Here is a 13,652-nt window from a genome sequence, read left to right as displayed (position 1 = left end):
CTGCTCTGATCTGGTAATCCAGCTGGAACTATTGTCTGAACTGAGGAAAAAAAAGTATTTATTGAAACGGAAAATTTCCATTCAATACTAAATCCCTTGTATTTTTTGACAAAAATTGTTATTGCATTTTACACCAAGAAAAATACATGATGTGCAGTATAATATGCATGATAAGAATATACAGCATATAGTGCATATGATTTACCCCGGCCCACAGTTCAAGTTCTGTCTCTCTGTCACATCTCCCTGCTCCTGACATGCACAGCCCACGCAAGCAGCAGACAAGCCTTGGCAATAAGGCCAGCCCTTCTGTACAGAGGCTTTGTGTGTTGTTTGGCGTCCTGGAAGTGACATCAATGTAACAATGTCATCTTACACTACGAGACATGTTATTACACATTATTCCTCATGATTTTAATAGGCCCTGTAGCCATGAATATAATCAGGGATTGTGCCTGGATGTTACAGAAATCAACCTTGAAGGTTAGCCAGATTCATTGGTCCAGGACTGTTGGTACACTCACTCCATAAACTCTATTTTTCAAGCTACAGAGTGCACTCTTGTTATGATGACTGAATTACTGGAAAGCCCAGTCATCAAAACATGGGACCAATATGCACGATTCTTGCCTAGCAGCTGCTGGAGAGCCGCTCACAGGAGAAACGGAAAGCGCCTGGAGCAGGGATTCTCTCTTTACTGTTCCAAGTCAATGGAACAGATACTCTTATTCCTCTGAATGCAAAAGGTGGGAATGAAACTTCCATCAGAATGCAGGTTGGAGGAGAGTTCAGGTTTCTTTAAACTGCATATCAACGCAGGCCAACTCAACCTTCTGCTTTTCCAACCTACATGTACTCCAAGGCAGTACTGTAATAGAAGCTCCTCTTGACTGTTATATTTACCCCACTTATTCTTTTCTTGCCACAGCAAAGATGTCAGCTGGACTTTGTGTTTCACATCGGTTTTCTTTTTAAGGGGTGCAGAAATAATTAGAAGGTAGTTAACTTGTAAACAGGTGGACAGAAAGTACTATAGGTGATGGAACTGTCTTGTGACTTTTCATTCTGTGTCTAGTAGTGCTGAAATCAGACGAAGAGCAAATTAATATTCATACCCATAACACATTGTGACTACTGGTCCCTGCTGCTTAACTCCCAACATAATCTGGAAGGGCATTGATCATAAGATAAGACTGCTTATACTTTTATTTATCAGTACCACAGAAATGTATAAAAAGAGCATTTGTAAAATAAACAGAAGACATATTTACACAGGAAATGCTCCAGTTCTCTGTATTCTTCCTTAGTTACATTGCTGCAAATATCACATTATATTGTAACGCAACGGGGGCTCAGGCGGGCGCCCTTGCCGCATCTGGTCGGCCCAAAGTATAGGTGGCTCGAACCCGGGACTTCCGCTTCTCTCTGCAGCGACCTAGCCCCGTGAGCTAGAGAGAGATCTCCCCACAGCCCAGTAGCTGTGGTCCTGCTATCACAGGGAAGGGCGGTGACGTCACCCGCTCTGGTACGCCGGCTCTTACACACACTGCTTGTCGGCCGTAAGCGTTACACTCTCCCCCGCTTAAATCGCCGTCCCCGGCGAAGGGCTATCCCGCCCCGCTTCTGACACCAATGTAACGCAACGGGGGCTCAGGCGGGCGCCCTTGCCGCATCTGGTCGGCCCAAAGTATAGGTGGCTCGAACCCGGGACTTCCGCGTCTCTCTGCAGCGACCTAGCCCCGTGAGCTAAAGAGAGATCTCTCCACAGCCCAGTAGCTGTGGTCCTGCTATCACAGGGAAGGGCGGTGACGTCACCCGCTCTGGTACGCCGGCTCTTACACACAGTGCTTGTCGGCCGTAAGCGTTACAATATTCTTGAATTATTTTAAGAAGCTCTGCCCATGAACAGTGGTACTGGCATAAAAATAACTCCACAGTGACACCTGCTGGCTGAAGCCATGATGCATTCTACAGCAGGTCGTCCTGTAGGCTATTACCTGACTCACACTGATTCCCAGGATTCCAATGGCTCATTCCCATTCCCACCACTGCTCCTGTGCCAGGAGCCTGCATCCCATGGGCAGTTGCTCCGGGAAACTGCCGGATCCTTGCTATTACTCAACATCAGCATCAAGCCTCAACAGCCTCCACCTCCCCCACCTCCGGTACTCCCCCTCTCTGATTCATGTTAGTGCCTGGTTGGAAGCTCATTGCCATATGCATCCGCGTCAGTGAAAAAGCGCTGAGCGGCTCGTTCTTACAGGATTAAAGGCACTCTGCATCCTTTTGTGAAAAGAACAAGAGGGCACAGCGTCTTCATTTACCAAGTTGTTTCTTGGAGCAGGAGACAACGAGAGAGAACCACGCAGGGGTATGCAGCACTCCTCTCATCACTACCAGCAGATGTGCGTCCAGAGAAGCCCGCTTCTTTGACAAGCTTATATTCTGATACAGCTCCTACTAACAGCAGTGCCATCTTGTTTCTCCCCTTCATAATGTTGTGTGACCATCAGCACAGTTGCTCAGGCTCCAGCCCTTGAGAAGGGCAGCGTCTTCTGGGTGTTTATACAGCCTGAGCTAATAACTTATTGGCTATTTTGAACAATTATTAGCTTAACTGAAATAATTTAACTCTTTTCAATAGGGCCATTAAAAACCTGCTGGATTGAGGCATCTAGGACTAGAAACAAGGGCTTTGTGGTCTGAAACAGAGATGGCAGGATTAGGTCACCCTTAAGTGATCCATTTAGAAAGATTTGAGTTTGCTTTTCAAGGTAATTTGATTATTGACTATTGATCTCCGAATGCCTGAATGCAACATATCCCCTAACTGTTAAAAAGCAAGTTGTTCAGTCATGGCTGATCCTTTTGCCTGCACCCTGAATTAGCCCTTCACTATGTGCGGCCTTCACTTTGCAGATATCTTTTTAAAAAACTCAACTGGCAATCTCAGCAGCATTTTTCGAGAAGGGCACAGTGTTCAGGACGAGCCTGGCAAGCAAGGGATGGCATCACAAAAGTCCTCCTCTCCCTGTGGTGCAATGGTGAAGGATTCTGAGAGGTAGCAGGGACACATCACACACTCACTGCTGCAGACTGGGTTAAGGCCCTAATGACATGTATCATCTTAAAAAGACATTCTATGTATTCCCCATGGAGCCGTACAGTGAAAACGAAGGGTAATAAACCAGAATCATATGACATCAATGCTTCATTAGAATGAGACAAGCAAAGTCTGTAGCTAAGAATGAGAAGATAGCACATACATACTGAATACGTTTCTTTCTTAAAGACTCTCTCCCTCACTTTGTGCACTTACCCTCCTTTAATGTAATCGAGGAAGGTGTATTCAGATTCCACCGTGAATGACAGCAGTGTAACCTTGGGACAAGAACATAATAGGAACTGGTTAACCACCACAAAACGTCTTAGAGGAGACACACCCTTACTGAAACAACATAACATGCAGCAGTGCAAAGCCAAATATCAACAACTATTCTTTATCAGAAATCTGCCTAGTTCCTTATGGTTGAGGGTTCTGGGTTCAGGGAGAGCATACATAGTCACTGGGACCATTTAGAAGCATCAGTTAAGCCCGTCACCATGCCTTCAGGACATGGGAGAAAACTGGAGTATACAGCATAATGGAAATTATACATTAATTAAACAATTAAAGCAGTGCCAATTGCTGAAACACCATGACACCCACAAAAACACCTGTTCAAGGTAGATAAACCAACTTTATATGGGAATTAAGTGTGAATAAAAAAAAATCATATTAATATTACAAGAGGGATAAACCTTTTATTTAACTGTGATGGCATTACTGATTGCTTCACTAACATTTAAATTATGTGGTTAAATTGTCTGGAGGAACCTTTCCATTGTGTGCCATATAATACTACAGCCCTGCACATTTAGCGGTAAATGAATTGTATTAAGAAATACAGCGGATTATTGGTCCTACTCTTCAGTCATTGTGGGAACGAAGGAAACGCTTGCACAATAGCAAGATGAACTGTCTGCTGCACAGCAACTCGGGATCTGTTGGAAACGGCATCTTTTCATTAGAAAAGGGGATATTTGTTCTGAAGTGGATGAGCAGTTGTTTGGGAAGGCTTTATAGACAAAGATATGCTTATGCAGAACTAGGTAGGTGAAATAACTTTAATTAATACATTTACTAAAAAGAAAATTGACAGTATAGCTCATTGTAGAGATAAAACTCCTATAAAAGTACAATTCTTGCAGTTGCTGCTGCATTTAAGGATTTATCTCATCCTTTTATCCAAGGGCTTCAAAGAATTGTTGAACTGTAATAATGAATAATGCTACATACAGTACTGCTAGATAAAAATAGTACTATAACAAAAAGTCTATAACTTAACAAAGTGAAGTGAGACAGACAATTAACAAAAAGAAATGGAACTTTTAACAGAAATCCAGGAGGAAGTTCAGATCCTAATCTCATCTACTGTACCTACTGTCTGCTTTCCTAAGTATATGCTATACATCTCACATCTCTCACATACCCTATCCACACCCTTTGAGCAGCTCCCTGGCTCATTCCTCAAGAAATTGAGGGGGAGGATCTGTCAGTCTCATCCTTATGGCCAGAGTGCTGTTCCCTCAGCCAGCGAATTCCGCCAAACAACCTCTAATCCATTTCAACCCTATATCGCATTTATTAGGACTGAGCTACTGAAACAGTACTTAGAGCATATCCGTGTATAGACTGTGAACCTCTGCTGGAGTTCTGCCTTGGTTGTGGGTAATTTAATTTGGAACAGTAATGGGCGCGTTTGAAAAGCTTTCTTCCTGGGCGCACTGTATTTCTACATTCTTTCACTCCCCCCCAGTCTTGACCTCTCCTGTTACTCACATGCTAAATACGGAGAAGGACATGTCGATTTTTCTTACATTCTTCACCTCCGCTCTGCCCTGCCATCTGCACTGATTACACTTAATAACAGTTTCCTGTTCCGACAGACCCACAGTCGGCAATTGCAGCTATTTTGAGATTCGTGCGGACAGCATGTTTCACATAAGGCTGCATTTAAAAACTCATGGTGTAAGAAACCTTTTGCTTATGTTTTTCCTAAAAATGCTATTTTTATTAGTCTACGGGCTGAGTAGAATGTTTATTCATTTTAATCTTAAGGAAATCCGATTTACTCAAATGTTTTTTGTTTTTGCATTACAAATACTGATCAGGGAGAAAGGTATTTCAATAATGAAATAAAATGCATTAAAATAAAGAAAAGCATTGAAATGTGACCATTGGTGATGTACTCACCGTTCCTGAATTAATGTATTTCTTTTTCTTCATTTTCTTTTTGGGATTCACCACCTGAAAAATAAAAAAAAAACATACAAAGAGGTTCTATATCGCAGTCTAAAGTCCATGAGTACCATGCGCTTTTTGCCGTGGACTTAAAAATAGATACCTACAGTGCCTTGCGAAAGTATTCGGCCCCCTTGAACTTTTCAACCTTTTGCCACATTTCAGGCTTCAAACATAAAGATATAAATTTTTTATTTTATGTGAAGAATCACCAACAAGTGGGACACAATTGTGAAGTGGAACGAAATCTATTGGATTTTTGAAACTTTTTTAACTAATAAAAAAATGAAAAGTGGGGCGTGCAAAATTATTCGGCCCCTTTACTTTCAGTGCAGCAAACTCACTCCAGAAGTTCAGCGAGGATCTCTGAATGATCCAATGTTGTCCTAAATGACTGATGGTGATAAATAGAATCCACCTGTGTGTAATCAAGTCTCTGTATAAATGCACCTGCTCTGGGATAGTCTCAAGGTTCTGTTGAAAGCGCAGAGAGCATCATGAAGACCAAGGAACACACCAGGCAGGTCCGTAATACTGTTGTGGAGAAGTTTAAAGCCGGATTTGGGTACAAAAAGATTTCCCAAGCTTCAAACATCCCAAGGAGCACTGTGCAAGCGATCATCTTGAAATGGAAGGAGTATCAGACCACTGCAAATCTACCAAGACCTGGCCGTCCCTCTAAACTTTCAGCTCAGACAAGGAGAAGACTGATCAGAGATGCAGCCAAGAGGCCCATGATCACTCTGGATGAACTGCAGAGAACTACAGCTGAGGTGGGAGAGTCTGTCCATAGGACAACAATCAGTCTTACACTGCACAAATCTGGCCTTTATGGAAGAGTGGCAAGAAGAAAGCCATTTCTCAAAGATATCCATAAAAAGTCTCGTCTAAAGTTTGCCACAAGCCACCTGGGAGACACCCCAAACATGTGGAAGAAGGTGCTCTGGTCAGATGAAACCAAAATCGAACTTTTTGGCCACAATGCAAAACGATATGTTTGGCGTAAAAGCAACACAGCTCATCACCCTCAACACACCATCCCCACTGTCAAACATGGTGGTGGCAGCATCATGGTTTGGGCCTGCTTTTCTTCAGCAGGGACAGGGAAGATGGTTAAAATTGAGGGGAAGATGGATGCAGCCAAATACAGGACCATTCTGGATGAAAACCTGTTGGAGTCTGCAAAAGACCTGAAACTGGGACGGAGATTTATCTTCCAACAAGACAATGATCCCAAACATACAGCAAAATCTACAAAGGAATCGTTCACAAATAAACGTATCCAGGTGTTTGAATGGCCAAGTCAAAGTCCAGACCTGAATCCAATCGAGAATCTGTGGAAAGAGCTGAAAACTGCTGTTCACAAACGCTCTCCATCCAACCTCACTGAGCTCGAGCTGTTTTGCAAGGAAGAATGGGCAAGAATTTCAGTCTCTCGATGTGCAAAACTGATAGAGACATACCCCAAGCGACTTGAAGCTGTAATCGCAGCAAAAGGTGGCTCTACAAAGTATTAACGCAAGGGGGCCGAATAATTTTGCACGCCCCACTTTTCATTTTTTTATTAGTTAAAAAAGTTTCAAAAATCCAATAGATTTCGTTCCACTTCACAATTGTGTCCCACTTGTTGGTGATTCTTCACATAAAATAAAAAAATTTATATCTTTATGTTTGAAGCCTGAAATGTGGCAAAAGGTTGAAAAGTTCAAGGGGGCGGAATACTTTCGCAAGGCACTGTAGATTCAATACTGTACATCCTGCATTAGAAACACATCTTTTTATGACACTAATAAAATATGTGGACAGCTGGGTACTTCACAAATGACATGTTAGAAAGTAAATTCAACAGGTAACAGAGCAAGAGACATTCTCCTACTCTCTCTGACTGGTCCAGAGATCTCTAGAGTAAGTGTGAGTAAATAATTAAAAGAAGACAAGTTTAAAATAATTAACAATAAACAACAGGAAACAAGTGAAAGTGAAAACTAAGTGAATTTGTAAAACCAAGAACAGGAGACATTTCTTTACTCAAAGAATTGTGGGGGTTTGGAACAAGCTGCCTTCCATAATGTTGAAGCTAATACCGAGACGTGTTTCAAAAAATGGTTGGATAAAATCTTCAGATTAATTAGTTGCTTACTACCACATGGCCTCCTCTCTTTTGCGAGCTTCTTTATGTTCTAGAGTCTTCACCTGCTGGAGAAGCAACATTCACTTTATATCCAGAGGATATAGCTGAGCCACAGCCCTGAAAACCAACCACAGGAGCCAAAACCACAGAGCGAGACACCTGACAAATGCTTAAAAATTACTGGGACGGAGAAATACGAATATAAAGATAGAACCGTGAGCTCTAGTAATCTGAGCAAACTCAACTCACTCTTGTAATAATCGCTCTCTGTCGCTTTCCTTATCTCGCTCTCTCTTACACTACCTCTCTGCTTCAGTCAGAGCAAGTCAGCAAAATTCCAGGAGAATGTGTTAAAATACACAGAAAGCAAAGCCTGACGTTCTAAGAAAAACTGCAGGCTTGCACACAACGCCAAGCTTACAATCTGAGCTTCGTCAGGCATACATGGAACTTATAGTATTTATACTTAGATCATCGTAGTTAGAGATCCGAAAGCTCTTGACAGGAACATTCTGTTCAAGCCCAAAAACATGTGGCTGGGAAAGACAGAACAGATGCAGCTTTGTAACAGTTTTTAAAGCAAGTTTTAAGAAGCTGACAGCTAGGCAGTGTGTGGTCAGACACTCTTCATGCAGCAGATGAGCCAGCCATGCCCAGTGGTTAGTGTGAACAAGGTTTGAGAGACACATGGAATCCCAATTTTGAACATACATCTTAATCGCAATCACAAAGGAACAAATATTATTATTATTATTATTATTAATGCCATTATAGGGACACAGCTGGAGCCTGTGGAGGACTAAGTACAAAAGTGGATCTGGATTTTAAGATTTTTGGCTTATACTATTTTTACAGTTCTTGTTTTAAGAGTAGTAAACTGCATAGTTTGATTAATTGTGTCAACGTACCGTGCTTTATGACTGTTTTTGGAGTAACTGGCATGTCTGCATAGAATTCTTATGATCTTTTATGTTGATGAACTGTGTAAATCATGCAAATCATGAATCCCTTGGGGATCAATGAAGTGTATTGTATCATGAGACAAATTGAGAATCATTTATTACTCTGCTACTTTTATCCAAAGCAATATACATTTGCACTCATTTATACATGTGGACATTTAACAGGAAAAATTCAGTTGAAGCTCATTGATAAGGGATACAATATCAGTCCCCCACATTCTGCTTATGAGTCCAGAGTCCTAACATCCAACCTACACATACAGTACACATAACGTACACATAAGTGTAAGTTCCCTTACACTTGACTCCCCCACCCAAGTCTGAGCACAAGGGTCATAAAGGCCAAATCTCCCTAGTAACAGATAACCTTGCCTTACCCTCAGAAACCCCTCAACCACAAAAATGTCACCTCTGTTGCTTTCCTGCCCTGACTGGTCAGTCGCTCCCCTGAATCCAATTTAGCCTTCCCAAACAACTGCAGCTGCAAACAACCTAACTAACACTTAAGGAAACAGATAAAACTGACATTCATGTGAAGAGACTCATCACTAATTAAGCCACAGTGGGGAGGAAAGATGAAACACTTCTACCACATTAAATTATTAAGAAAACTGCATACATTGAAGACGCTTGAAAACCCCACTCAGCGATATTAATGTACACTTGAAAATGCGTACGGGGGACACGGTGAAAACATTAATGGTTTTCCTTTATGCCACTGCCCTTGCAATGACCTAGATATGTCAGGACAAATGTGCAGAAGTCAATTGGCTACACATACAGTATGCTGAGCATTCCTGAACACTGATTATTTGGGTCAGTTGGATCGGGCAGGAAGATACCCCTTTGCACAGACAGTCCACATCGCCAAGCCAGTGACAGGTAGCAATAATTATCACACTTGAAGCGTGAGGTAAGTGAAGAAAAAAAGAACAAGGGTTAAAATGATTTACCCAGCAGGCAGGATTTAACTGATAGCTGTAATCTTTCCCTCTACGATTACGAATCTCCCAGGTACCATGTGCAACAACATATCTTGATGAAGATTTATAAATCTCCTGGAGCTTCTCCGCAAGAACGTCCCGGGAATAAACAACAGTATTGAAGGCGTGGTGGTGGTGTGGGGGGTGGGGGAGAGAACGATTTCCTGTTTTCCACTTTCTGAGTAAGGATAAGCAATGGGTGCAAAAGTGTTTCAAATCGGTTGGCTTTCTCTTAAGGGAGGGGCAATTTTTCTTCTAACTGGGGGGAGGGACAGAACCTCCTGTGTTCTTTGGTACTGAGAAAAATAAAACTTCCCATATTAAGGTAAGCCATTAGGGTGCAGACTTGACTGTGAGCAGGAAGATTTGCTGCGGTTAACAAAATCGCTTTTAAACAAAAGAGCTAAAATGATGAGTCTAAACACACGGAGATGGAGATAAAATGCAGGCAGCAGCGCAGCAGGGAGAGCTGACAGCTTTTTCATGTTGTTACCACAAATTCCACTTTGAGCATCAATCAGGCTCTACTGTACATACATTTCTACTCCAATTCTGCAAAGCTGACCAGCCATGAAATGCATGCAGGTGTTTCTTAGCAAATTGTCTACTTTTCGTGCGCACACTCTTATGCAAACATTCTCAGACATTTTGAAAATATAAACACAGAGGTGCAATGACTCGATACTGTGTATTTCTTTTTTTGTGGGGGGGGGGGGCACCCACAATATTTAAAATAATACACATTTAAATATTTAAAAAATTGTAACTACAGATGGGGAGGAAGAGACCCCAGGTGGTCCAATTAATAGTCCCATCTTCTAACACAATTTTTTCTTGACCATTTTCACAGTTATCTCTCTTAATACTACCCCTTTAATACACTATCCTCCCTTTTGCCAGTTTTTAAGTATGATCTTGACTGGAATGGGTATGTTTACTAGGTATACTGTTTATATACAGTACACTTAAATAGCAAGATAATAACATGCATGAAAACCTTTTACAAACTAAAATTTCACATGAACATACCAGGACAGCTGTTACTGGGCATAATATTCTTAACAGCTCTCTAGTTTTTGCATTGTTTCCACCCGACTCCTCCCTAACTGGAGTTCTGCTCTTAGCTTATGGCTGAAACTACGTCTCACTATGATCCATTACAATAATTGCAGGTCAGTAATGTTATTAGCACAATAGTGTATAAATGACAATGCATGTTGTTAAAGCATTTCACATTGTGAAGTGTTTATTTTAACCCCATTCAAGTAAAAGTGTTGCTGGAAAAACCTCCCTAGTCTCGTGACATACAAATAACTACACACTCACCCACCCCGTTATACTGTACCCTTCTCCTTCACAAAAATGTCTATGTAAGCTGCTGTCAATTCCTGTTGTTTTACAACAGGAGCTTGGGAGTTTTGAAAATCAGCAACTGAATGTTTGCCTTAGAATGACTTTTTCCAGGAGCACTCTGGACAGCTATGAGCACTAGATGTGATCTGTCTCCTTAGAGAACCACTTAGAGCCCAGGTCACTGCCTGGTGACTCTCCATCCTGTTTTTTAATCGAGGACCTGGTGTGCTTTATATTTGGGTCAACTTACTGAAGGTCTACAGCCCCATAATATGCACTGAGGTGTTCTTATTTTATGATGATTCATAAAGTGCAAACATCAGATTCCGTAATATTCACTGATGTGCCTGCAAAGCTAATCTACAAAGCTAATAAAAAGAACTGCAAAAGGGAAACACAAGATCTAAGATTGGTGATAGGCAGTTCAATCCATCAGAGCCCATTCATAACCCAGCTAGACACCTGATGTAAACACTGTGCTACTTAATCAGTGATGTTATGTTAAAATTGTTCAATGCGCTAGTAAGAACACATTTAGTACAATTTTGGTCACTATCTTACAGAAAAGATTTTGCTGTTCTAGAATCAGTCCAGAGAAGAGAAACAGTACATTCCTGGGTTTAATGGGATGTCCTAAACTGACAGACTAACAGACCTGAAAATGGAGCTGATTGCTTTAAGAAGCTTCACTCTCAGAACTGACCTTTTAACAGCTCACTATCGCTCTTTATTTTGGGGCTCAAGGGAATGCCTGACACTGATGGACTGAAGTAATGGAACCTTTTTAGTCTTGAACAGAGAGGTCAACAAAAGGCACCTGATGCAAGTATTCCAAATCCTCAAAGGCATCGACAGAGTCAGCCTTCTTCAGAATCAATAGAGTAACATGAATAGCAGACACACATGGAAACTATGTGGAGGTGCATTAACACCAAGACCCTGAGACATCTCTTTATGCAAAGGGTTGAGGGAGTAGAGAAGCCTGCTCAGGCATGTAGCTAAAGCCAATACTCTGGTTTCAATTGGAAACAGCTGGATGAGATCTTTGGATGAATCAACTTCTAATTTCCAAACAGGCTAGATGGGCTGAACAGGCTCCTTTCATTTCTTGCATTCTTACTTCCTACTTAAAACCACCAAGTGCATTGGGTTTAATTGCATAGTTGAGTGTTCTTTTACTTCTGGTAGAGCCCCCTGATAACTTTGCTCGTTAGCATTTTTAAATTGTTTTTTTTTTCCAGTCCTGGCCTCGACACAAGCTCTTTTTTCTGCAGATCTCCTGTGAAGAATTAGGGTGGGGCTGAAGCAGGTTACTCCCCCCAGCCTTCCCTCCTACTCCCCGCACTCTGATGATCTAAAAACACACATATTCAAAGCTTAGAAACGAGCCCGGCTTCCTGCAGTCAACAAAAATAAAAGGATATTTCCCATTGCCCACTCCCTTATGTCCGCTACTCCCCTTGATGTGCTGATCCAATAATAACAAGCTGACTAATTCTCTGCCTAATTCAACATGGCAGGTTTTTAATAAGCAAGTCAAACCAAATGCTAAGCTGAGTTCTCACAGCAGAAAGCCTATAATAACCGGAGAGTCCTCCTGGGTATGATACAAAAATATGTAATAATATTTAATCCCGCTAAAAGTTTTTAAATAATCTTCTATTAGTTCCTTACTTAATGATGGGATCAGTGCAGGTGTTGACCGCATGCTTCCTGTACTTTATTCTCCATTCTGTGTGTTTCATTCCTCACTGTCTTATTACTGTATAACCATTGGGTGTAAATGTAAGTTACCGATCAATAAGCAAGTAATTTGATCTAGCCTAAATCGTGCTTTTCAAAGGCTGAAGGGTCATCAGATTTTTTTTTTTCACAAGAAACTCTAAATTCCTTCATTGAACAAATCTCCAGCTTAACTGATCACAGCTGGTTAGGCCCCAGAGTTAGGGCCCATGCTGAAGCTGCCCAAGCAGCATGTGGAGTGAGACACTCACCTCATAGACATTGAACTGGCTCTGTCCCCGGGCCAGTTCTCGGTAGCTGGTGGTGAATTCCCCAATGAAGTCGTGGCTGCATTGGAAACAAGCGAAACAAAGATCAGATCAGCTTCAACCTCATCAGATTGTGTTACTACTGTATGAGAAAACTCATCACTGAACAAGGATGAACGTACTGAGAGAAATCCTGATGTAACTATACTATGCTGTATATAGTCATTCAGAAGATGCCTTGAATCAGTGTACCTTACAGTATGTAGAATAGGAGTATGTCTTCTTTGAAGAATGGAGAACAGGAAGATTCAGTAAATTGTTTAGAATGACACATAATGGTTTTATCTAGGATCCTCCAAAAAATGAGTCCTATACCTTAGCCACCTAACCACGTCTTACTATACCGCTGCTTTAATACTATAAATCTTAAGATAATAAGGAAGCTTACTGTGGCTTAGTAAATGTAGTTACAAAACAAATCCAACCTAGGTTCAGTCCTTTGGAAAATTCTCGATTTCTTTATCATTCTCATTAGTGCGTATAAATCACGTGCTAACTGCGAGGACCTGAGTGTAATTGATAGTGTCCATTAGGTTGGCTATGTGTGTTACAGAACAGTGGATGTCATGCATATTAAATATGCCCACAGTGTTCCTTTATGACCTCCATTAATGACAGACTGTTAATATTCTAAATTGTGTCTGAGCTGTCAGTTGATTTGAAACAGATCAGCCATTTGAGAACATGCTTAGTGAGACTTTATCATGGTAATATAAGAATGCATTTGTGCAGCTTTCCTAAAAGTTTGGGCCTCTTCCATGGTTAGTACTGCAGATTTATACTTTGCTCTGCTGTGATTGTGGTATACCACTAAATCTTTACAAGAAA

The 13,652-nt window shown here is 41.3% G+C and overlaps 1 protein-coding gene across 2 annotated transcripts in view; it reads right to left on the bottom strand.

Moving 5' to 3' along the window:
- cpne5b (copine Vb) overlaps positions 1-13,652 on the bottom strand; it is a 132,736-nt gene that overhangs the window by 31,089 nt on the left and 87,995 nt on the right. For both annotated transcript variants that reach the window (XM_088640193.1, XM_088640194.1), the window contains 3 exons: positions 12,768-12,843; positions 5,297-5,350; positions 3,320-3,381 (listed from right to left, as the gene is read on the bottom strand). In XM_088640193.1, the coding sequence (XP_088496319.1) occupies positions 3,320-3,381; positions 5,297-5,350; positions 12,768-12,843 (192 nt within the window). The remainder of the gene's footprint in view (positions 1-3,319; positions 3,382-5,296; positions 5,351-12,767; positions 12,844-13,652) is intronic.

The sequence above is a fragment of the Lepisosteus platostomus genome, chromosome 7 (assembly GCF_059453375.1).
Source record: "Lepisosteus platostomus isolate fLepPlt1 chromosome 7, fLepPlt1.hap1, whole genome shotgun sequence".
Taxonomy (NCBI): Eukaryota; Metazoa; Chordata; class Actinopteri; order Semionotiformes; family Lepisosteidae; genus Lepisosteus; species Lepisosteus platostomus.
Note: the sequence above shows the minus strand (reverse complement) of the source record. Positions and strands in the feature narration are given on the sequence as shown.